The following is a 25,882-nucleotide window of genomic DNA, read 5'->3' as shown; positions in this document are numbered from 1 at the left end:
TGGGACAGGGTGGATGAATGGGTGTAAGGATAGATGGGTAAGTGAATGGGTGGACTGGTGGAGAAGCCAAAGAGAGGATGATCGACTGAGTGAAAGGGTGGATGATTGAAAGGATGGGATGAATAAAGGGGGTAGATAGGTGAAAGGATGGATGATTGAGGGAATGGATTGGTTTGATGAATGGGTGTCCCTGGACCAGTTCCAGCTCTCATTTATGGGCTCCACAGCTACACAACACCCTCCTTGTTTTGCAAAATGCAGATCCGCTTCGGGTCCAGCAACACACTGAAGCAGCTGGTGACGTTGTTAGATTGCTGACGGGTGCATGAAGATGCCTGCACTGTTCCAGCAATGTGAGCAGTCTGTATGACTATGTGTGCGAGTTAAAGTGAGTCAGTGAAGGAGTTTATTGAAAAGAAGGACGAGTATGTGTAAGATTGAATGCGAGTGCATAAGGAAGAATGACTAAGTGTTACTGTGTGTGAGGTACAGTAAGACTGAGTAATACAGAATGAGTGAGAATCAGTGGAACTGAGTGCGAGAGTGGGTCAAAGTAGAATGAGTGAGACTGCGTGAATTAGTGTGAGTCAAAGTGAGACAGTAAACTTAGGGTGTTATTCACTAGAGACCTGCACCGCAGGGAGCATCATTTTTAAATGTTCCGGTAGTACAGGCCACTGAGGTGAGGAAAAACCACCCTGCGTGGCTTTGCATGGCCTCAGATATGGAGTAAGACAAGGCAGCGCAAATCACTGCATGGCCTCAGATATGGAGTAAGACAAGGCAGCGCAAATCACTACATGCCTTACTCTGTGTCAAGGAGGCATTCCATGGGCACTGCGCTGGGTATTCCCACGCAACACCCATGGATTTTGATGCTGCCCCAGATTTACAGTCATGGAAACCTGGGGCGTCGCCAAAACCTTACGCCTCCCCAGAGCAGGTGTAATGAGGAGAAATGTTTTCATTTCTCAGATTTTTCCTTTTTCATGTGTGTTGCATTCTGCAGCACACAGAACGAGGACAACGCCTCCATGAATGTTATTGTAAAGGAAGGTATTCCTTCCTGCATATAAACAATCCTGCCAGCAACAAAAGTACAAGGGTGCCTGTGTTGGCGCTAGGCATCACATTCTATGCCAATGCTGGCTGAAAGGACAGGAAAACACAATATCTCGTAAATACAGTGCTTTCTTGCCCTTTTGATTTACCGTAGGGCAGACCAGCAAAAAGATTTGCGGCACTACCCTATGCCAAATCTTTATTAATGAGGCCCTTAGTGCAAGAAAGTGAGAGAACCTTTCAAGAAAAAGCACCACTTTTAAAGGTCCCCAGCCACCACTGAATACCATATCTCCTTCACAATAGGGTCACCCAGTGGGCTTGTGGTGAATGTACGGGGTGCCTGGATGGAACCCAGAGGCTGCGATTGGGCTGTTGAGCTGGGGTGCATGTCTCACACTGAAGGCAAAGCCTGGTACACCTTGCAGGTCGCATCAGGGACCTCAGTCTGGAACCTAGGCAGCATGCTCTTTGTACTCCAGCTCCAGATCGGATCAAAGGATGCAAGCTGAAGATGGACTGAGATCCTGACTGCTGGATGATAGGCACAGGGGATACTACCGAGAGGCTGACAGCGGAGCCAAGCCAAGCCAAGCAAAGAGGATTTCTTTACACGAAACAGCTGATTCAACAAAGGCCTCTGAAGGACAAACATAGCATTCTTGAACAGCCTCCTAGGTTAAGAGCATTAACTTTGCCAGCATGGGATTTTAACCTACCATACTGAGACCCGCAGCGCCGGCAGCCCCAGAGCTTCAGCATGCCGAGTGAGGGACACGGTTGGTATGCCGCTAGTTTCATCTAAGCTACTTAATTTACTTTTTTTATTTCCTACTGAACAGCGTATTGGTATTGAACATCAGTTGTCATTTTCCATCAAACTCCAAAGGCCAGCTTCCTCCGAGTAACCAGAAAAGTTCTGTCTGACCACATTCTAGTGTAAAGGACTGTGGGTCAATTGTAGACTTCAAAGAGACCACGGACCCCTCACTTGTCCGGCTGAATTAACTTTGGATGTTAGTAACGAGCTAGAGAATAGGAATGAGGCTACTAGAGGCAACTTCTAACCTCAAATCGGTAAAATGGGAGCTTCTTGATGTTTTACTCATGCTCTAGGATACCAGCCCAAGCTTCCAGATGCAGGTTACTCGATCATTTACTCATGCTCTCGGATACCAGCTCAAGCTTCCAGATGCAGGTTACTCGATCATTTACTCATGCTCTAGGATACCAGCCCAAGCTTCCAGATGCAGGTTACTCGATCATTTACTCATGCTCTCGGATACCAGCTCAAGCTTCCAGAGGCAGGTTACTCGATCATTTACTCATGCTCTAGGATACCAGCCCAAGCTTCCAGATGCAGGCTACTCGATCATTTACTCATGCTCTAGGATACCAGCCCAAGCTTCCAGATGCAGGTTACTTATTCTTTTACGTATGCTCTAGGTTACTAGCTCAAGCTTCCAGATGCAGGTTACTCGATCTTTTACTCATAGGTAACTTCTTTTACTCATGCTCTCGGATACCAGCCCAAGCATCCAGATGTAGGTTACCTTTTTTACTTATGCTCTACGTTACTAGCTCAAGCTTCCAGATGTAGGTTACTTATTTTACTTATGCTCTAGGTTACTAGCTCAAGCTTCCAGATGCAGGTTACTTCTTTTACTCATGCTCTAGGATACTAGTTCAAGCTTCCACTGTAGGTTACTTGATCTTTTATTCATGCTCTAGTATTCCAGATGAAGGTTACCAGAGCTTTTACTCATGCTCTAGGATACCAGCCCACACTTCCAGATGAAGGTTACTGGAGCTTTTACTCATGCTCTCGGACACCAGCCCAAGCTTTCAGATGCAGGTTACTTGTTCCTTTACTCGTAGGTTACTTCTTTTAATCATGCTTTATGATACCAGCTCAAGCTTCCAGATACAGGTTACTCGATCTTTTACTCAAGCTTTAGGATACCAGCCCAAGCAGCCAGATGCAGGTTACTCGATCTTTTACTCATGCTCTAGGTTACTAGCTCAAGCTTCCAGATGTAGGTTACTTCTTTTAATCATGCTCTAGGATACTAGTTCAAGCTTCCACTGTAGGTTACTTGATCTTTTATTCATGCTCTAGTATTCCAGATGAAGGTTACTGGAGCTTTTACTCATGCTCAAGGATACCAGCTCAAGCTTCCAGATGTAGGTTACTTCTTTTACTCATGCTCTAGGATACTAGCTCAAGCTTCCAGATACAGGTTACTTGATCTTTTACTCAAGCTTTAGGATACCAGCATAAGCTACCAGATGTAGGTTATTCTTTTACGTATGCTCTAGGTTACTAGCTCAAGCTTCCAGATGCGGGTTACCTCTTTTACTCCTGCTATAGGATACTAGCTCAAGCTTCCAGATGAAGTCTACTTGTTTTACTCATGCTCTATGACACCAGCTCAAGCTTCCAGATGCAGGTTACTCGATCTTGTACTCATGCTCTAGGATACCAGCCCAAGCTTCCAGATGCTGGTTACTCGATCTTGTACTCATGCTCTAGGATACCAGCCCAAGCTTCCAGATGCTGGTTACTCGATCTTGTACTCATGCTCTAGGATACCAGCCCACGCTCCCAGATGTAGGCTACTTGAGCTTTACTCATGGTCTAGGACACCAGCCCAAGCTTCCAGATGCAGGTTCCTTATTCTTTTACTCCTGTTCTAGGTTACAGATGCAGGTTACATCTTTTATTCATGCTCTAGGATACCAGCTCAAGCTTCCCGTTGTAGGTTACTTGTTCTTTTACTCATGCTCTAGGATACCAGCTGAAGCTTCCAGATGTAGGTTACTTATTCTTTTACGTATGCTCTAGGTTACTAGCCCAAGCAGCCAGATGCAGGTTACTTGATCTTTTTCTGATGCTCTAGGATACCAGCTCAAGCTTCCAGATGAAGGTTACTTATTCTTTTACGTATGCTCTAGGTTACTAGCTCAAGCTTCCAGATGCAGGTTACTCAATCTTTTACTCGTAGGTTACTTCTTTTAATCATGCTCAAGGATACCAGCTCAAGCTTCCAGATGAAGGTTACTTATTCTTTTACGTATGCTCTACGTTACTAGCTCAAGCTTTCAGATGTAGGTTACTCGATCTTTTACTCATGCTCAAGGATACCAGCCCACGCTTCCAGATGAAGGTTACTCGATCTTTTACTCATGCTCTAGGATACCAGCCCAAGCTTCCAGATGAAGGTTACTCGATCTTTTACTCATGCTCTAGGATACCAGCCCAAGCTTTCAGATGCAGGTTACTCGATCTTTACTTCATGCTCTAGGATACAAGCTCAAGCTTCCAGATGTTGGTTACTTGATCTTTTAGCTTCTGTGTATCGGGTTGTGCACCGCCTAAATGTTAACTCCAATTTTAACTGTGCTCTTGGGTATCACTCCCCTCCTGGAGTGTATGTCAGACAACTTCTAGCTGCACACTTATTGCCTCATAAGTGTATCACCCTAGGCACCAGTATTTGTTTGCTGGAACCTCCAGCGTGTTTTTTACATCAACAGTTCAATCTACAGTCGTTTTCTAGAAACATTACTCCATATTCTCGTTAAGTTCAAAATCCAAAATTGTTTTATTCACTTTTCATTCTTTTCAAAATTCTTGACCACACCTTCATCAGGGAACGTCTACAATTTAAATAAACAAAACATTTGCTCAATGCATGTATCTAAACAAAGAACATTTTTACGCGCTGTGAATAGGGAATCGAGCTAAACCTCTAAATGAAGTTGGCGTCCTTATCTCAAATGTAACCATTATCAGTGAGTGTATCGAGTTCTACGTAAGTTTGTTAACACTCAGGGTTTGCTACTAAGTTACGCGCTTGTTGCATATTACTGTGGGCGCTACCCCTACAACTCCGTGAATAACGGTTAACTCTATGGTGGTAATACCCGCCATTTCTCACCTTATTCAAAAAGTGAAATCAGCTCATTCTGCTCCCGCGGAGTCGTCCCGCTCCGTTCGAAGTTCGAGAAATCTACTCTCACTACGCGTTGGTTCACACATGCGCTGTTTGTAGGTTAAACTTTTTTTATATGTTCTAACTTTATTGTTCGCTACGCGATCACTACTGGGCTGTTGCTAATAGATCAATGTCAGGCTCGTGCAGGCCCATCAATACAACTTTATACAAATATAACATACATATGGTGTAACACTTATTTCAGATGATACGGTATAACATAGATAATGCAAGAATTCATCACAGGTAACAAGTAAATTCAGTCCTGTCGTTCATTCCATTGGGTTTCAAACTGCAAAGGTAATAAATCCAATAGTTTTCTCTCTTTAAGAGATTTTTTTTGTTCATTGTTCCTTCTTTCCTGGGGACTATTTCCAATACGCATGCCCTTAATTGGTTGATGTTGTGATGTTTTTCAACAAAGTGCGTTGCCACTGTTGATTTTGATGATTGTGTTCTTATATTACTCTTGTGCTCATTGAGCCGAACTTTTAACTTTCTTTCCGTGTGGCCTACGTAAACGCTGCCACATGGGCATTTTAGTAAGTACACTATGTTGGTTGTATCACATGTGGCGTTCACTCTTAAGGGTATTTTATGTCCTTTCATCGGGTGGTTGATGCTTGCACCCTTCATAATGTTGTGGCAGTTTCCACAATTTAGACACGGTTCTATTCCTTTAAAGGTCCGTTGACTTGGCTTTTGTGTCGGTGTTTTTAGCAGTTCTCCAATGTTTTTACCCCTGGTATGGGCAAAGAGTGGTTCCTCATCAAATATGCCTTTGAAGTCGGTTTCCAGTTTTACTATCTGCCAGTTTTTATGAATTATTCTTTTAAATTGGGCACTCACGTTTGAAAATTTGCTTACACATGTTATCAGTGTTTTTTTCTCTGTGTGTTTGTACGTCAGTAATTCAGTTCTGGTTTTCTTTTGGGCTCTCTTTTGATTTTTTGATAATGTCCTCCGGGTATCCCCGTGATAAGAATCTGTTGCCCGTTATGTTCAGTTGCTCTTGACGATCATCATTTTCCGAGACTAATCTCATAACCCTGAGGAACTGCGAGTAGGGAAGGTGTGTTTTAAGTGACTGTGGGTGGTGACTTTTATATTGTAGCAAATTGTTTCTATCTGTTGGTTTCCGATAGAAGTTTGTTATGAAGGTGTTGTCCCTTTTGGTGATTCCTACGTCCAAAAATTGTATAGTGGTTTCATTAATGTTCCAGGTGAATTTTATCCGGTCGTTCCTGTTATCCAAAATTTCTAGTTGTTGTTCCAGAGATGCTTGTGTCCCCTTCCATATTAGGAAGATGTCGTCTATGAATCTCACATAGGTGAGGAGATGAGTGGCCCATTCCTGGTTGTTGTAGATATGTTCCTCTTCAAAAGATCCCATGAACAGATTGGCATACGCCGGCGCGGCGCAATTGCCCATCGAAGTTCCATTTAGTTGGATATACCAACGATTGTTGTAGGTGAAGTAGCTATTCAACAATGTAAACTGCATTAGTTCCATCAAAAAGATTTACAAGTCTTCCGGGTAAGTGCTATACAATAAGGCTTTCTCAATAGCTTCCAGGCCTTCTTTGTGTGGGATGGCAGTGTACAGAGTTTTTACATCAAGAAGAAACAGAAGAAATATGTAAAACTCTACAAGTAATACTGAAAAAAGCAATGGAAAGAGGAACCATCAGTGAGAAAACTAAAAACTACTTAACTCAAGAAAATCCAAAATGTCCGTCTATGTATATGGTACCGAAGGTACATAAAGACCAACACAACCCAACATGTAGGCCCATAGTGTCGACAAAGATGAGCATCCATGAGCCAGTCGGAAAATACATTGACAAACATTTACAACCGTTGGTCAATAAAAATTTATCTCACATCAAGGACACCACCGATTTTCTGTTAAAATTACAACAGGTGAAAGTGGAAGACAAAATCATCATGGCGACCGTTGATGTAAAAACTCTGTACACTGCCATCCCACACAAAGAAGGCCTGGAAGCTATTGAGAAAGCCTTATTGTATAGCACTTACCCGGAAGACTTGTAAATCTTTTTGATGGAACTAATGCAGTTTACATTGTTGAATAGCTACTTCACCTACAACAATCGTTGGTATATCCAACTAAATGGAACTTCGATGGGCAATTGCGCCGCGCCGGCGTATGCCAATCTGTTCATGGGATCTTTTGAAGAGGAACATATCTACAACAACCAGGAATGGGCCACTCATCTCCTCACCTATGTGAGATTCATAGACGACATCTTCCTAGTATGGAAGGGGACACAAGCATCTCTGGAACAACAACTAGAAATTTTGGATAACAGGAACAACCGAATAAAATTCACCTGGAACATTAATGAAACCACTATACAATTTTTGGACGTAGAAATCACCAAAAGGGACAACACCTTCATAACAAACCTCTATCGGAAACCAACAGATAGAAACAATTTGCTACAATATAAAAGTCACCACCCACAGTCACTTAAAACGCACCTTCCCTACTCGCAGTTCCTCAGGGTTATGAGATTGGTCTCGGAAGATGATGATCGTCAAGAGCAACTGAACATAATGGGCAACAGATTCTTATCACGGGGATACTCGGAGGACATTATCAAAAAATCAAAAGAGAGCCCAAAAGAAAACCAGAACTGAATTACTGACGTATAAACACACAGAGAAAAAACCACGGATAACATGTGTAAGCAAATTTTCAAACGTGAGTGCCCAATTTAAAAGAATAATTCATAAAAACTGGCAGATAGTAAAACTGGAAACCGACTTCAAAGGCATATTTGATGAGGAACCACTCTTTGCCCATACCAGGGGTAAAAACATTGGAGAACTGCTAAAAACACCGACACAAAAGCCAAGTCAACGGACCTTTAAAGGAACAGAACCGTGTCTAAATTGTGGAAACTGCCACAACATTATGAAGGGTGCAAGCATCAACCACCCGATGAAAGGACATAAAATACCCTTAAGAGTGAACGCCACATGTGATACAACCAACATAGTGTACTTACTAAAATGCCCATGTGGCAGCGTTTACGTAGGCCACACGGAAAGAAAGTTAAAAGTTCGGCTCAATGAGCACAAGAGTAATATAAGAACACAATCATCAAAATCAACAGTGGCCACGCACTTTGTTGAAAAACATCACAACATCAACCAATTAAGGGCATGCGTATTGGAAATAGTCCCCAAGAAAGAAGGAACAATGAACAAAAAAAATCTCTTAAAGAGAGAAAACTATTGGATTTATTACCTTTGCAGTTTGAAACCTAATGGAATGAACGACAGGACTGAATTTACTTGTTACCTGTGATAAATTCTTGCATTATCTATGTTATACCGTATCATCTGAAATAAGTGTTATACCAAATGTATGTTATATTTGTACAAAGTTGTATTGATGGGCCCGCACGAGCCTGACATTGATCTATTAGCACCAGCCCAGTAGTGATCGCGTAGCGAACAATAAAGTTAGAACATATAAAAAAAGTTTAACCTACAAACAGCGCATGCGCGAACCAACGCGTAGTGAGAGTAGATTACTCGAACTTCGAACGGAGCGGGACGACTCCACGGGAGCAGAATGAGCTGATTTCACTTTTTGAATAAGGTGAGAAATGGCGGGTATTACCACCATAGAGTTAACCGTTATTCACGGAGTTGTAGGGGTAGCGCCCACAGTAATATGCAACAAGCGCGTAACTTAGTAGCAAACCCTGAGTGTTAACAAACTTACGTAGAACTCGATACACTCACTGATAATGGTTACATTTGAGATAAGGACGCCAACTTAATTTAGAGGTTTAGCTCGATTCCCTATTCACAGCGCGTAAAAATGTTCTTTGTTTAGATACATGCATTGAGCAAATGTTTTGTTTATTTAAATTGTAGACGTTCCCTGATGAAGGTGTGGTCAAACACCGAAATGCATTGGAACACGGATTGTCTTGAATTTTGAAAAGAATGAAAAGTGAATAAAACAATTTTGGATTTGAACTTAACGAGAATATGGAGTAATGTTTCTAGAAAACGACTGTAGATTGAACTGTTGATGTAAAAAACACGCTGGAGGTTCCAGCAAACAAATACTGGTGCCTAGGGTGATACACTTATGAGGCAATAAGTGTGCAGCTAGAAGTTACTTGATCTTTTACCCATGCTCTAGTGTTCCAGCCCATGCTTCCAGATGAAGGTTACCAGAGCTTTTACTCAGTCTAGGATACCAGCCCACACTTCCAGATGACGTTTACCAGAGCTTTTACTCATGGTCTACGATACCAGCCCAAGCTTCTAGATGCAGGCTACAGGAGACTTTTGGCAACATTAGTACTTAATCAAGACGCATGACAAATACTATCAAAATAGGAAACACTGATGTGATGAGAGTACGCACTACATCAAAAGTGTAAGTCCCTAATTACCAACTAAAGTCCATTTTCTATTAAAAAAAACTGGGAAGACTTGCATCAAGCAATACAAGAAAAATATATCTTAGCATTCTGGGCACAAGTGGCATGAGTAAAAAATACGTCTTTAGGTCCAAGTGTAAACTATTTAATTCCGAAATACGAGTGTCAAACCATTGAAATGGAATGTACACTGCATGGTGTGCAGATGTGTTTCTCAGTCCAAAGTGCCTGTGACAGCTCTGAGGACTTCTCACAAGACCTATGTGATGAAGTCTCGAGATATTTTGAGGATAAAATAAAGAACATCTACGAAAAAATAGTGGCAGCCAATGATGCTTTAAAAACACCCAACACAGGCCCTCTCTATCCTCAAACACCGGTATCTGGTAATAAACCCACCCTTTCATCCTTTCCTCCGGTCACCAACACAGAGCTCTTTGCCCTCTGCAGCCACATTAAATCTGGATCGCCTAATGACCTTATTCCAACCAAAATGGTTGGCCCCATGATTCCTATTTTGGGCCCGCACATGCTGGATGTGATTAACATCTCCCTAACTAAAAGCCAGGTCCCTGCAGATTGGAAAAGGGCGGTGGTGAACCCGATCAGGAAAAAGGCATCTTCTCCTTGGACTGACCTCTCCAATTTACGACCGATCTCCCTCTTGCCTTACCTGGGTAAGGTTACAGAGAGACATGTGAACACCTATCTCTCTCAACACCTGGAAGCGACGGAGGGCCTGGACTATTCACAATCTGGTTTCAGGCCCAACCACAGCACAGAATCAGCCCTTCAAACAGTGACCAACAACATCAGAATGGCACTGGATGAGGGCAGCTCACTGATTCTGGTGCTGTTGGACCTTTCTGCCGCTTTCGATACGGTGTCTCACACGGTGCTTCTTGACCGCCTAGGTGAGGTGGGTGTGGAGGGTGAGGCTCTGACCTGGATGAAAAGCTTTTTGACTGGTCGTGTCCAAGAAGTTAGGCTGGGCTCCCATAAATCCACACTAAGGGAGCTCAATAAGGGGGTGCCACAAGGCTCATGCCTTAGTCCCACACTCTTCAATGTGTATGTGGCCCCCCTAGCCAACCTGGCCAGATCTTTCGGGTTCACCCCGGTGTCGTATGCCGACGACACCCAACTCCTTTTCCCGTTCAAAACTCTCACATCTGCAATAAAAAGATCTTTTGCAGATGGTATGAGAGCCATTGCAGACTGGATGTCAACTAACTGTCTGCAGTGCAATGTGGGGAAAACGGAGGTAATGTGTTTTGGACAAGCGGCAACATATTGGTCATCTGACTGGTGGCCTGTGGAGCTTGGCCCTGTCCCCACCCCCAAGAGTTCTGTTAGGAACCTGGGAGTGCTTTTCGATCAGCAACTCACCTTCAAGGGACATGTCAATCAGGTGGCCGGTACCTGCTTCCGGGCTATCGGGATGCTGAGACGAGTCTTCCCCTATTTACCAGACCATCATAGGAAAACGCTCGTGCAGGCTCTGGTCATCAGCAGGGTAGATTACTGCAATGGGCTGCTCCTCGGAGCAAACGAGGAGCAGCTCAGCAAATTGCAAGTAATCCAAAACACAGCAGCAAGGATTGTCCTGAATGTTCCAGCTAGGACCCCCTCTAGCCCCCTGCTGAAGAGACTCCACTGGCTTCCAGTGAGGAAGCGAGTCCAATTTAAGACTCTATGCACAATTCATAAGAGCAGGATAGGGGAGGGCCCGAAGTATATGACCAAGATCTTTCAGCCCTACATCCCGGGGCGTTCCCTGCGCTCCAGTCATCAGCAGCTCCTACAGACACCAAGAGTAAATAAAACCAGACAGGGTGGCCGTGCATTAGCTTATGCCGGCCCAATACTCTGGAATTCCTTGCCTCCAGAACTCAGATCAATTTCCAGTCATCTGTGTTTCCGGAAAAATTTAAAGACCTACCTATATCCCGACACATAAATAACTCTCCAGTTTCCGCACTCTTTATCACTCATGCTCTCGTAACTAGCACAGTTTCATGGTACAGTAATAGCGCAGAGATACCCCTTCGGGAGTCTAGTCTGGCGCTCTACAAGAATATAAAATAAATAAATAAATAAAACTACATGTATCTGTTATTCTGTTATTCTATTCTGGACCTAGCCTCACTCTGATCTAATGTGCACGTTTACCGGCTGTCCTGTGACATGGAGGTTCTGAAACTTTTGTGACCATGAGGGGCACACCAAGCCTGCCATCATTGTACTGACAGTGGACAACTATCACCATCATGGGTTTAGAACATGGAGCAGTGGGTGGCAGGGTACCCAAAGTTATGACCAGACCTTTGGTTGAGTGACATTGTGCGCTTACCATTTACATAGAGGGGCTTGCAGATACTCACCTTGTCTCTTGTGCCTGTCTATCCCCTGGACATCATCAATTTACTTGTGTCCTTCCGCTGGCCACTTTAAGGGAACTACTTTTTTTTGGTCTCCATTACACAACACAAGGTTGCATGCATGAGTTTGCAGCAGTTTCCCCTGGAGTGCTTCGTTCCCCCTGGAGTGCTTCTTTTCCCCCTCTGCGTGCTACGTTGCTTACTCGCCCCATTCAATGACACTTACATGCTTCGCCTGCCCCCCATGTTGCATTCTCACCAATACTTCTGCCCAGGCTTCATGTTGCTCTCTAGTCAGTTTGCTTTTCTCCTCCAATGCAGTCCACTTGGCTCCTTTGCCGGCTTGCTGTTCTCCACCCCTCACCCATGCTCTCCATACTGCTTCTTCCCTACTTGGACCCCTGTATTTCTTCTGCCCCACCATAGATTTTTTTTATTCTGGTTTATCAATACTGAAGAAAATCAGAACGGCTGTAGAGCATTGCAAAAAAAAATAAAAAAATAAAAAAAAAATACTGGCAAAACCAATGGGTCCAAAAGATAAACAGCACCTTGAGACCCCCCCCACCCCATGGGTGATTTGCCACATTTTATAAATCCTTGGTTTGAGAAGACCTACTGGCTTTGCCAATGCTGGTCAACGGTCACCAGAGAGGAGGCCGTCAGGCCTACTCATGTTAAGTTCCACTTCTAGGTACTCACCTAGATCCTTACACTAACATCCCAAGTGTATGGTGAGTGCAGGCTGTGTAGCGTCAGACTGGACCTGGAACTTTTCTAGCAGTACCCCTGTGCGTCAGTAGTTGGCATCATTTGGCTCCACGCCGACGCAGTCTGCACTGAAGTGATGCGTGGAGAGCCTATATGAGCACCACCCCAGCGGGCTGACGTCAGTTTCTTTTAGCTACTTTCTATACCAAAAGCGTTGCGTCAAGAGGAACACTGACAGACTGGTACGTATGGCTCCGGCCCTTAGAAGAGTGACCCTAACTTTGGTTACCAATCCATCCTGCTCTGCAAGTTGATTACAATCTGTAGCTAGTCTCTAAAAATAATGAGTTACTGAAGGTAAGTACCTTTTTCAGCAGATGGGACTTTCAGCTGCAGATTCCTTACTATAGAATTAATACCTAAGCAATACCTACCAGGAGATAGGTCTGCAAATTGGATTTTTAGACCAAAAAGCCTGCAGGGCCGAATGGGAAAATGGTAGTCACGACAGACCTGACAGTCCAGGTAGCAGTGCTTAGTAAAATGTGTGCAGAGATGGCCACGTAGCTGTCTGATAGATATCCAGGACCAAGTCTCTGCAAGCTAGTGCAATTGTAGCAGCCTTGGCTCTGGTAGAATGGGCACCCAAGCAGTCAGGGGGTGGCTTTTGACCAATGTGTAGCAGAACTTTATGCAGAGCACTAACCCTCGTGAGGTCCATTTCTGCACAGCATTGACTTTCGGAGTCTCCAAACACGACCTACAAAGAGTTGATCTTCAACTCAGAACTCTATGGTATGATCAACGTATAGCAACTCCGCGATGGGGGTGGGGGTGATTTGTGAAAAGAGAAAGTGTGAAAAAGGCACACCAGAGTATTGTGTGAGGAGGCCGCAGCTATACTAATATTGAGCTGTACCTGCATTAGTGGAATAAGGGTGCAGCATTGTAACACTCACAGTCATGTGTGTTTGTTTGTCTTTTTAGAAGGTGGACAACACAAGTCTCCTGATATTGAAACAGGGCTCATAATAGAATTGAGTTCTAGTGTGACTAGGTGGATAGCTGGTACGAGGGGCCTTGGCTACTACCTGGTAAATATGAATACCTGGTGTGGAGACAAGATGGGTGTTGTAAGAAGTGAGATTGATAAGTGATTGGTTGCATGTCCCTTTGAACGAACCTTCTTTTTTATTAACAGTCACTGTGTGTTCAGAACAAGGGTCCAGAAAGGTGGATTAGGAACCCATGCCTTGAAGAAATTGCCTCTACGACATACAGACAAAAACATGCCAGCCCATCATTAAATGTTCTGCAAGCATGCAGTTGGTTTTAACTTTGAATAGGCCCACGAGTTCAGAATAAAGTGGTTTTCCACGAGTTCAGAATAAAGTGGTTTGGTGACGGTGTGGCCTATCTCAATTTTAACCTCACAGGGTTGGTAGTTGTCAGCAGACATTTATTTTTCAATGATTTTTGGACACCATTAATGTATGCAAGATAGCCACCGATTGTAGGAAGGTGGACATCTGACTATGGTTACCCCCAACTTTTTGCCTAGTGTTTAGCTGGTTTTCGACTTAGTTGGCCTGGGATCCTGCTATTCAGGACCCCAGGCTTACTTGCTGTCTCTTAAAATGGACTCCATGTACCTTAGGTACATATCTAATTGGATACTGGGTCACCTTATCAGTCCCTGTACAGTGTACCTTAGGTACCCGGGGCATAGGTAAATCCAAGGCCTACCAGGGGCTGCAGCATGTATTATGCTACCCCTGGCTGGCCATCCCAAACTGACACAACTGGCTGCTAACACAGCTGGGGCAAAGTGGTGTAATCACACTTTGCTTTAGATATAGTATATCTATATCTAACCCTAAAATGGACACATATACTCCTATAAGTCGCTCCTATGGCAGGCCTTAACAATCCTGGAGGCAGAGTGCTTGGAATTATGTGAGATGGTGCTCTAGGATGAGCTGAGCCTGTCTGCAGCTTTCGGAACCAAGTCCTTTAGCTGTTTCCATGATAACGCTATACCATATACTCTTAAGTGCATTATAATCCTCGCAGTTATTGCCAACTTTGGTATAACATTATCAAAACATGTCGAGTAAGGTGTCATACGAATTGGAATACTACCCCCTCGCCAGTTCTGGCGACGGGGGTAGCATTCTACCCTTCTAGATGGACACAACATGTATGTAACTGTGAAACCCGTTAAAAGTGATCTCGAGCCTCAGCATCACAAAATGGATGCTGCCACCACAGACAGTCTGACCTCCTGCTGCTGGGAGTCCTTCCAGCGAGGGAGGGTTTGACAAAGGGTTTCCTGCCTTGGGAGGTGCTAGCACCACCCCAGACAGGATTTTGTGTATTAGGTAGGACAGGCCTGAAAGGAATGAGACATGCCTGGGGCACACAAGGTGCCCTGTGAATACACCGGTTCAAACCAGTTGCTGGGGCACTCCAGCCCCAGCTCTGGCGCGAAACTGGACAAAGGATAGGGGGTGTAACCACCCCCCTTCCTGGTCCCACCCATAGGAGGGACCTAGTCATAGTACAGCCCCCTTTAGGAGAATAAAGGTAGGAGCTGGTCCCATTCCAGAACAGGTTATCCTGATTTGAAACTCTACAAAGAAGAAACTCTGGACTTAGACCTACATCTGCAGCACAGCTGAGATCCGATGGGGTGCGACGAGACACGTGGGACCGGCCATCTTGGAGAAACTGCACTTCGCTTCCAGCACGACTTCAGAGGCATCCTCGACGAAGTGCTTTGGGGATTGAGAAGCCCCAGCCCCGAGCAGCTCCTGCACAGAAGATCAGCCCTCCAGCATCCACGAGATTTGCGTGGGGCCCTTTTGCTTGATTGCTGCTCGACGCGTTGTCTGGTCACTTGCCGGCTGGCTGGTGGCCTCCTAGACGACGATCCTTGAAATCCACACCTCTGGTCTGGTTGCTCCAGACTGGCCCCTGCTTCCCTGCAAAGGAGGAGCACCCTTGACCCTCCTGGTCCGCACCAGACTCCTTTTCCACTCACCGCGTGGGTTGCCTTTGCCAAGGCCTGTTGACGCCGAATCCGGATCCAATACCGCCAACAGCAAGCGCCTGCGTGGGACAGCTCGTGCCTCCATCCTGGTCAAAGACACCACTTGGTCCACGTGGCTGCAGAGTCAAGTGTCCACTCTTCACCTGATCGCGACGACAGCATCTGGTTCCTTCCTGGTTCCACCCCAGTCACTGGCTAGTGACTGAACATTGTCCCCTCTGCTTTCAGGTCTTCATCTTCCTCGATCCATCCTTGGGTCGCTCCGGGCATCTACCATCTGGCCGCCTGCAGCATCTTTTCTTCCAGGCTCCATAGACTTCAACGCGGAAACCCGACACACTGACACCTATGCACCCGCAGCCCGTGGGTGAGGTAACAAGAGCATTTCGGTGCTCAAGGGTAGATTGACTCTCCTAGTGTCCAGATTTCCAGTCGTTTTAGTCCTAGCTAGTCGGAACTGTCTAATACTTACCTTTTCGTAATTTGTACTGTCCATTGACTTTGTTACGCATCTCGCATGTGAGTTCACACTTTGCACACACGTCCCGTGGGACTCCTATTACTTACCTCCGGTCAGGATAGTGTAGTCCCAGCGATCCTACAGCCTCTGGACAGCTCCATTCCTTCTATCGATATCCTTATACCATTTAGTTAGTATATGGTTTGTCGAACCCCTAGGGCACCATTGTAATTTGTGCAACTTAACATATTTTTCTTAAGAGTCTTGTCATGTGCTTAGCCCTCTGATCTCAAAGATTTCAGAGGTGTATGTTAGTTAATAAATATCTTGTTTATTTTCATAACTACCTGTGTGGTGTCCTTTCATTTGGTATTCAAGGGGTTAAATGTGGTAAAACAGCTGGCTTCACATGCCAAAAGAGGTTAGCCTAAGACTGCTTTGCCCACGCTACCATTTGGATAGCTGTTCTAGAAGGTTGACTTACAACCAATCACCATAAGGGTTGTTTGGACTGATACAAGGTGATCACTAGAATTAGTGAGCATCATATATCAGGCCAACTTCTCACACCGATGATGAAAAAACGTGGGCACAACTGGTGTTATTTAATCAGTAAGCTCTGTTGGCGTTGCGCACGTGAGGTGCCATCTCGTTTTTCACAACCTTTTCACACATTCATTCACAATGGTATGTCTTAAATACACCTGTTGAAGTGGAGGGTATTTGTTGATAACAGTGACTTAATTTGAAAGTCAGTTGTATAACACTTGAAAAGATAGGGCCAGCATGAGTAGGGACGGTACCTTAGAATTATGACTGATTGGTGTTGGGGGTAGAAAATGAATTCCCACTCAGGAAGTCAAAAGAATCAAGTGCCCTTGTTGATTAGGTCTAATTGCGTTTGTTGGATGATCAAGGTATAACATCGCTGTTTTGGTCCCAGCGATGGAGTCTCTCCTCTTCTTTGGAAGGGTGAGGTGGAGCAAAGAAGGCTGCCACAGTGATATTTTGGAGTACACAAAAGGGTACACAAGGAGATGAACGGAGCGCAGAAACATTTCAGACACACCTCCCATTCACTATTAGATGTGGGCTGAATCCATTATAGTTCTCTAGCTTTCATCGCGATCCCAGTTCAGACCAAGCCATATGCAAATTAGTTTTGACCCTGTTCCTCATGGGATCAGTCCAGCCCCTGGACAGCAAACCAGCATCCTGGGACCACTGGAACTTTAGGTCGCACTGCAGAACTCACATATGCCAACGGGCATGTCACTAGCAGGATGCAGGAAGCCATGAGGCTCAACAGCTTAGGAGTCAGTCTCACCAAAATCCAGAATAGATGCTGAAACAGTGTTATTACCTGAAACTCTTGAAGTTGCCGCTCTGGAGGATAGAGCAAAAACTGCACTATGTCCAGAACAGCTCCACTGAAAAAGAGTGTCTGAGAGGGAGTCGGATGTGACTTTTGCAGGTTGAAAGTGAACCCAGTGAATGTAGATGGTCCACTGTGGTGCGTGTGAGAAAGTGCCATCTTTCTTGCATTGGTATGCCCCAACTTTTTTCTGAACTGCTGTTGTGCTTTGACTGAGTGTGTCCTGTGTTCCTGCCAACCAGGTACCCAGGGCCTGTGTTCCTTCCATAAAACGGTGTTGAAACTGAAACCCAATTGGCATCTCTAGCCACCTTTCAGCCCCTAGTAAATGGTACCCTAGGTACCCAGGGCATGGTGACCAGAGAAGACACCTGAGGACTGCAGCACTTATTGTGCCACCCTCGGTGGCCCTGTACCCTGGCACCCACACACTGCTTTTGCAGGCTGTCTAAGTACAGAACTAAACAAATAGTCAACATGGCACACATCCCTGTGTGCCATGCCCACAGAACCCACGGCCCTGGCATACTTCAGTCACCCCTCTAGCAGGGTGCCCTATGCCGGAGGTGTGGGCACAGGTGCATGAGCCCTGTGCCCCTACAGTACCAGGGCCATTCCTGGGCACTAAGTGCAGTGATGCCATTAAGAGTATATGGTGCTGGGAGATGGTCATTACGAACTCCACAGCACCATAATGGCTAGACTGAAGACTGACAAGTTTGGTACCAAAATTGTCAGCACATTAAACCCGCACTGATGCCAGTGTGGGATTTAATGTAAAATGCACCAGAGGGCACCTTAGAGATGCCCCCTGAAAACCTAACCTACAATCCACATCTGGGCTGAGTGGCTGCAGAGGCTGCTACACAGCAGACATGTTGCTGGACCCCTGGGTGGAGAGCCCCCCCGCTCTCGTGGGCCTGCAACAATGCACATCCTGGGTGAGGTGCGTGCTAGGTCTCCTCCCCCAGGATGGGCAGGGGAAGCTTCAAAGGCATGCCGCCTCTGTGAGCTTCTCCAGACCATTTGCTGTACCCAGCAACTGGCCCCCACAAGTCCTGACCCCACTCTTTTGGGAAGACTAGCAGGAAACACTACGTCAGGAAGGAGGGTGTGTCAGGGGTGGGGGAGACTAGGTGAAGCACGACCCCGGGCTCCGGCCATCTTGAAGATGGGGAGCCCTGTCCAATCACAGCTAGGCTCCTGCCCCGCTCCCACAGGCGAGGAGCAGCCTAGCGGGTGTACCCAACCCAGGATAGGGACCTATTGGTCCCTGGCCTTGCCCTACTTGCAACACCCCTAAATTCAGTATTTGGGGGCTCCCTGAACCTTCCTTCCTCAGATCCCGATAAGAAAAGAAGAAAGAAGACCAAGAGGAAGACAACCCACCGTGCAGCTGCTAACAGGACAACAACTGACTCGGCCCCAGTACTACCGGCCTGTCGATCGATCCTGGAACCTGCTCCTGACTAAACCCCGGCGACTCCTGGGGAAAGCAACCTTGGGACACCCAGAGGACCTGCCTGCCTTGACCCTCTTAAAGACTGGGACTCCCCTCAGCGGAGGCTCTGCTGCAATAACCCCCCCTGGTGCCAGCCAGGAAGCTCCGGACCAGCCCACTCTGCACCCGCCGAGCCCGGCCTGTGCCCGAGTGATCCAAGACCACCTGGACGTCCCCCCGGCGACTTGGGACCCAAAGTCCAGTGGCAAAAGACCCTCCTCGAGGAACCAGACGACGCCTGCAGACTCAGAACCAGGGGCCACCCCAACCGCAACCAGCTGAGGGTAAGCTTTTCTGACACCCCTGCACCCGGCGCCCTACTTCCCCCGTGCTTCCCTTTGGGGTACCTACCGGTGCTCCAAGATCCCAACTTACCTCTCGAAGTGCTGGTCGCCCCTGGAGAGTCTCCGCCCCGAGCCTGCAGCCTTTGTTCCCTTTCCCATTGGATAACATTGAGCGCCCGACAGCTCAAAAGCACCCTGCACCCAGCCGCCCGAGTACCGCTGGCTGAGCCACCTTTGCCCTATCCTGCTTCCCCCTTTGCCCTGAGCAAGTGACCAGGAGCCCAGCTCCCACAGCCTTGTGGCCTGCTAGCCAGCAGCCACCAACCGGAGGCCCCCTGACCCTCACTGGATAACATTGGGCCTAACCTCTGCACCCGTCCGCCCCTGCGCCGCTGAGGGTGAACCAACTATACCTACCTGACCCTGGGGGACCCCCCCCCCCGAGTCTATGCCCAGAACCACAACTTCACCAGTTGAGTGCTCACCTGGAAACCGGTAACTCATTTACCTGCTATTGGATAACATTGACTGGTTTGACTCGAAAAATCTTTTAAGTGTGAAGTTTTGGAAACTTAAAATATTCATATAAAATAAACCAAATTCCGAAGTACTCACCTGTGATCAGGAGAGAAGCTAATACTGTACCTTGTAGCCCAGTACTGAACTGGAAAAGTAATACTTACCGGGTGTACTAGTAACCTGAATTTTCTCCATAGGAATCAATTGTCTGCTTTTCTATGAAATTTCTTCGAAGTGTCTACTTTTGAAAACTTGAAATATTCTTTAAAAATCATACGAAATACTGAAAAGAAATTACTTACCTGTTTTAAGTTGAGACCCCAGTGCTGGACCCAGGAGCCTAGTACTGGATTACCAAAGTAACGAGATCGTACTTTACCTGAAACCTGAATTTTCTCCCATTGGATAACATTGCCAGATTTCGGTTGAAAAGTTTTTAAGTGTGAACTTTTAAAATAGCTTTATATTCCTGAAAAATCACTGCAATACCTAAAACGTTTTTAACTAAACTGTTTGCATCTTAGACCTCAGGACTAAATCTAGGAGCCAGTCCAGGAACTACCAAAGTAATCTACAAAGGTATCAACTGTGTTTATATAAGAAAATCCATTGAGCTAAATTGTGTGTAGAATTGTGTTGCCTACTGCAACCCCTGCACCTATTGTGTTTACAAATTTTATGGCCTTTCTGCAAAGTACTCATCTGAGACCTCTCATACTGAGGACAGCATATTTTGATACCAGTTGGTACTAGAAATAAGACAACTAAATCTTTGATATAAAAACAATTGGCCTGGAGTTCAGTCTTTGAGTGTGTTAAACCTTTTGCTAACTGAGTGTGTACAACAAATGCTTTACACTATCCTCTGGTACTGCCTTACTGTTCGACCAAGCTACCACTGGTAAGGTCACACCAGGCTTTAACCTCTATTATACCTCTGGGTTTTGTGGACTCTATACGCACTGTACCTGATTTTGGTCCAGTACATATAGAGCCACTTTCTAACAGTGCTGTACTCCAAGCACCTGCACTCTGCCCGACTCTACGTCACCAGCCCCTGCCCCACTCTACACGGCTATAAAACACTGGCAAAGCTAGCTGCTCTCATATAGGCTTTGCCAATGCTTTTTGTTTTTTGAAGGGCAGTCATTGGTAGCGTTTTGCCAGTACAATAGGTTAACGGCCCTCACCAGACAAACAAGTGGCGCAATCTTTAGTGAGGCTATGCTTCCTTCTTCTGTGTGCCTAGTACAAAAAACACGACGCATGAGCACAGTGCATGTTGCGGAGAACACAACATGCCAATGTAAGAAAACTATCATCTTTATTACAAATGGTGTGTTCTTTAAATATAACTGAAAACCAATGAGTATACATGCGGAACTGTCAACTCCGCATGGCAATACAATGGGAGATAAAAGACTGCATGAGCTGTGTTCTAGAGCTGTAAGAAATGTGTTGTCTTATGTATGGTAGAACTACATTTGTTGCAAAGCTATTTCAAAGTAACTACCTGTTTTGTCAGTTCTTTGGGACTGAAGGCTTCTCCTATAGATGTAGCTCAGCGATCTTGTATGAGAACCGCTCGATGTGGTGTGAGGGCCTGTAACTAGGGTGAGGGCCTTTAACGGGTATTGCCTGAAGCAGAAGCGCTATTAGAACATTCCACCCACTAAGGGTACGATGTTCTAAATGAAAAAGGGATAATCATGAAGACAAGCATTGGAATGTTGGAGCTGCGGGCTTCTACCGGCCATTCCAAGCCCCAAGCCATGCATTCCGCGGTCTTCAATGGAGCTCTCTTATGTTATGTTATGTTAAATAGGTCTTTTATAGCGCACGGCTACTCCGAGGAGTGTCCCGGCGCTTTGTACTACATGACCTAAGAGGGGACAAGCAAAACATAACAGTAAAGAAAAGAGGCAAAGGGACAGGATTCAAAACAGAGCAGGAAGTCTCTAGCAAGTAAAGAGCCAAGTCTTTAAGCCCTTCCTGAACGCAAGCAGATTAGAAGTAGAGCGCAGGGTCAAAGGTAAGGAGTTCCACAGCTGCGGAGCTAAAACGCCTGAAGGAACGTCCGCCAATGCGGGCTTTTTTTATTCGGGGCACCACAGCAAGAAAGAGGGACTCCGATCTCAGGGATCGTGCCGGGTGGTAAAAAGCCAGACTCCATTGCAAATATTGAGTTCCCGAGGCATGCAAAGCTTTGTGGACCATCGTCATAGCCTTGAATACTATCTGTTTTCGGATCGGGAGCCAATGTAGAACTTGCAATAGGCTAGAGGCACTGGCCCGCCTGTGGAGGCCAAAGATGGCTCGCGCAGCAGCATTCTGGGCCACCTGCAGGCGTTGTAAAAGGTACTCCGGCAGACCAAGATAGAAGATGTTTGAATAATCCAATCTGGATCCAATAAGGGCCTGAACTGTCGTTCTCCCATGTTCCTCAGAGAGTAGCGGGAAGAACTTCCGGAGCATCCTGAGAATGCCGAAGATTGTTCCTGTAAGAGCCAGAACCTGGGATTTGAGCTTCAGCCCATTATCGATTTTAATTCCCAGGTTCTTAGCTGACTGGGATGAATGAGCTGGAGGGAACATGTCAGCGGGCCACCACCCACGCCAATCCGGATCAGATGGACATCCGAAAAAGAGTATCTCAGATTTCTCGGAGTTGCACTTGAGGCGGTTTAGCTGGAACCAATTAAAAACTGCCCCAAGGCACTCACTGATACTTTCACCATCAAATTCTTCTCCCTTCCGGCAGGTGAAGAGAAGCTGGGTGTCATCGGCGTAGGATACGATTTGGGCCCCAAAAGACTCCACCAGTGTCGCCAAAGGGGTCATAAAGATGTTAAATAGAGTCGGGCTCAACACGGGGCCCTGCGGTACTCCGACTCCCAAAGGTGACATCTCGGCGGAGACAGGGGAGGCCCAGACCGTTTGTCGGCGGTTGGCTAGAAAAGAGCGAAACCAGCTGAGCACCGTCCCCCTCAGACCGATTTCATGAAGTCTTACGAGGAGACCCTCGTGGGGGACGGTGTCAAAGGCCGCCGACAAATCCAGCACGACCAGCATAACCCTGCCTCCAACATCCAGCGTCTCCTTAACGGCCTCCGAAACCTCCAATAGCGCCGTCTCTGTGCTTAAATTGGGGCGGAAGCCGGATTGAGAGGCATGTAGTAACTCGTGGGATTCCAAGAAATTGGAAAGCACACCATGTACATGCTTCTCAAGGATTTTAGTCAATGCCGGAAGAAGCGAGATGGGCCTGTAATTGGCAGGGACTTCTGGGGCAAGGCTCGGTTTCTTAAGAAGGGGGATGACCATAGCCTGCTTCCATGTCTGCGGGATAGCCCCATGACTAAGGGAAAGATTCAGAATTGGGTTGGCTAGTGGGTTGACGGTAGCTGCCATTTTAGCTAGGAATTTGGCTGGGCAGGGATCACGAGGTGAGCCAGATTTGAGATTCGTCATAAGCGTCAGCAACGAAGATATCGAGAGTGGCGGGAAAACCGCTAAGACTGGGCCTGGGGAAATAGGGTGGACTGGCCCCTCCGGAAGGTTCATAAAACCAACCGTCGGCCTAATAGGAAAAGAATCCTGTATCAGCCTGATTTTGGTGGTGAAGAAATTGGCCAGGGTGGCAGCCCAAGTCTCAGACGGAACATCCTGAACTGAGTTAGGGCGCATAGTTGTAAATTCCCTGACAATTGAGAAAATCTCCTTACAGGAGTTTGCTGCTTCCTCGATTCTCCTAGCGAAGTAGCATTTTTTTTCCTGAAAGACTTCCCGATGGTAGGTTTTGATCATTGATCTATAGGTCTGCCTTGCCTCGGCATCGTACTGAGACCGCCACGCCCGTTCGGCTACTTTACACTGCCTACGGGAGTGCGCCAGCACTTTGGTGAACCACGTTGCCGAAACCGGTTTCACGGTGGTTCGAGGAGGAATCACATGGGCAAGCTCGTTCAACCTATCTACAAGCCACGTCTGCAGGGTTTCAAGATCACTATCCAGATCACCGGTATAGGAGACGGGATGGTCCTGAAGGGCCTGGGCAAACATCTCCGGGGTCACCCGATGATATGCCCTAGAGGCAGTTCCCCGATGTCTCATGGCCGTGGCTGCTGGTTTCTTAGTGCCTAGTATGTAAAAATGGGCTAGCCGATGGTCGGACCATAAGACCGGCAGCAGTGCTGTCACCTCGACCGGGGAGGTAGAGAAAACCTGATCTGATGTGTGGCCTTTATCGTGGGTTGGTCCAGAAAGATAAGGGAGCAGGCCCAGAGAGGCAGTGATATCGATCATCTTGGAGGTATCCGGATCAGAGCGGTCTTCCATATGGAAATTATAATCTCCGGCTAGTACACAGTGCTCTGCTCTTAAAGCCAATGTTGAAATTAAAGACTGAAGTTCCTCAAAAAAGGATCCTGCGGGACCTGGAGGCCTGTAGACTAGAAGCCTCTTGAGAGATTGTTGGGATGACAGGGATAAGGAGAGTAATTAAAAGGTGGCAATACTGCAAACTGATTGGCACTCACTCATGTTAGGAGGAACAGAAGAGATATTAGGAATCAACCCGGAGACTTGCCAATCAGACATCAAGTTAACCCACCAAACTCAATGTTCTGAAACCTGTACATGTGTGTGGCCTCAAGCAAACATGTTGCACTGTCCCAGTGAGCAGACCAAGAATCCAAGAATGTACCTTTAATCAACAGTCCAGACACAAGCGTCTTTCTGAAATGAACCTGAAAATATTTCAGGAGCTCATCATTTGAGAAGGAATCTGTCAGGGAAGTGGTAAATAGGGCTGTTGCTTGAGATAACAGCCAACACTGGTTCTAAGGTGCTTGGGATTGAAACCTATAGAAGCTGCTTTTTGGTTCTCACTCTATCCCGATTCTAAAAATCTGTTGGTAGTCAATAAACATTGTCAAATCCAATAAGGCATATTTATTAATGTATCTCTATTTTCTTGTATTGGCTCCAAGGATAACTCCACCCCACTCTTTGGACAGGTCTCCAGTTTCTCTGTGTAAATTACCTCTAATCCCTCTCACCCACTCCTTCAGCAGTGCTACATGCATTCAGGTGCCGACACAGGAAGAGAAACAGTCAGCCCTGCAACAGAGAAGCGCTTAAGCGCCCCACACTGGTAAGAGCTATATAAATGTTGCAACGCAATAAAATAAAACTGAGAGGGCAGGCGTTTAGACAGATCCAATCAGGGAGAATCACAAGTTAAGATGGTGAGGAAGACAGCAAATTAAAGGAGACTGAGGCGAGGTGGTCATCTTACCCGGCCATGATGGCTCCTACATCTGCAATGAACCACTCCGGAGAGTTGAAGCCAAGGATCCCGACCCCGTGGTAGCGCTCCAAGCCCAGCTGAAAGGAGAGGGGCGTTAAATATGTGATGCTATTTGTAACGATCCAGAGATATTCATAGGAAAGCGTGATTTAGTTTTACATTTCAGTACTATTTCAGTACAAAAACATTTTTTGAACGATAATGTTCACATACAAGCTAACATGCACATCGGAGACTGTTTAAAACAGTAATAAAATGGACACTCATACCGTCACAGGCGTAGTAATCTAAAGCCATGAAGCTGTGATAAATAAATAAAAAGCACATTTACATAAAGCCACACTAATGATGTGTGTGTGTGTGTGTGTGTGTGTGTGTATTCATGTTAACCTCAAACCTCTCCGGCCCAACTAATGTGTCTAAAAGTAACCAAGGTAGCCTATGTAACTCTATATCAACCTAACACCATAGCAGTTTGAAACTCTAGTAACCTAAAGAAAAATGCAAACATTTGTACAACATGGTGGCAAAGAAATTAAAACTTTCCTAGCCATTGTAACAGAGAAAGGACAACAAAACAAAAGTTAATTCAATCACAGCTCTGGTCATGTCCATAACGTCAACTGTATCCTGGTCAACCTCCTCTTTCTTGAGGATGATCACAAATCCTCCAGTACCAACCATTCTTTACTCCCCTTTGGTTGACACTGAACCTGGGAAAAAAATGAAGAGCCTTCACTCACTTATCTACACTAAATGGAAGCCTCTATGCAGACAATAAAATGATGGATAAGC

At 46.0% G+C, this 25,882-nt stretch overlaps 1 protein-coding gene across 1 annotated transcript in view; it reads right to left on the bottom strand.

Moving 5' to 3' along the window:
• Positions 1–25,195, bottom strand: part of LOC147663327 (long-chain-fatty-acid--CoA ligase ACSBG2-like) — a gene marked incomplete at both ends in the record, with an annotated part of 401,356 nt that extends 376,161 nt beyond the window's left edge. Inside the window, one exon of the mRNA XM_086950519.1 lies at positions 25,076–25,195. Coding sequence (XP_086806645.1) covers positions 25,076–25,195 — 120 coding nt within the window. The remainder of the gene's footprint in view (positions 1–25,075) is intronic.
• Between the last annotated feature and the right edge of the window lie 687 nt (positions 25,196–25,882).

Source organism: Lissotriton vulgaris, unplaced genomic scaffold, assembly GCF_964263255.1.
Source record: "Lissotriton vulgaris unplaced genomic scaffold, aLisVul1.2 SCAFFOLD_2144, whole genome shotgun sequence".
In the NCBI taxonomy this organism is placed as follows: domain Eukaryota; kingdom Metazoa; phylum Chordata; class Amphibia; order Caudata; family Salamandridae; genus Lissotriton; species Lissotriton vulgaris.
Note: the sequence above shows the minus strand (reverse complement) of the source record. Positions and strands in the feature narration are given on the sequence as shown.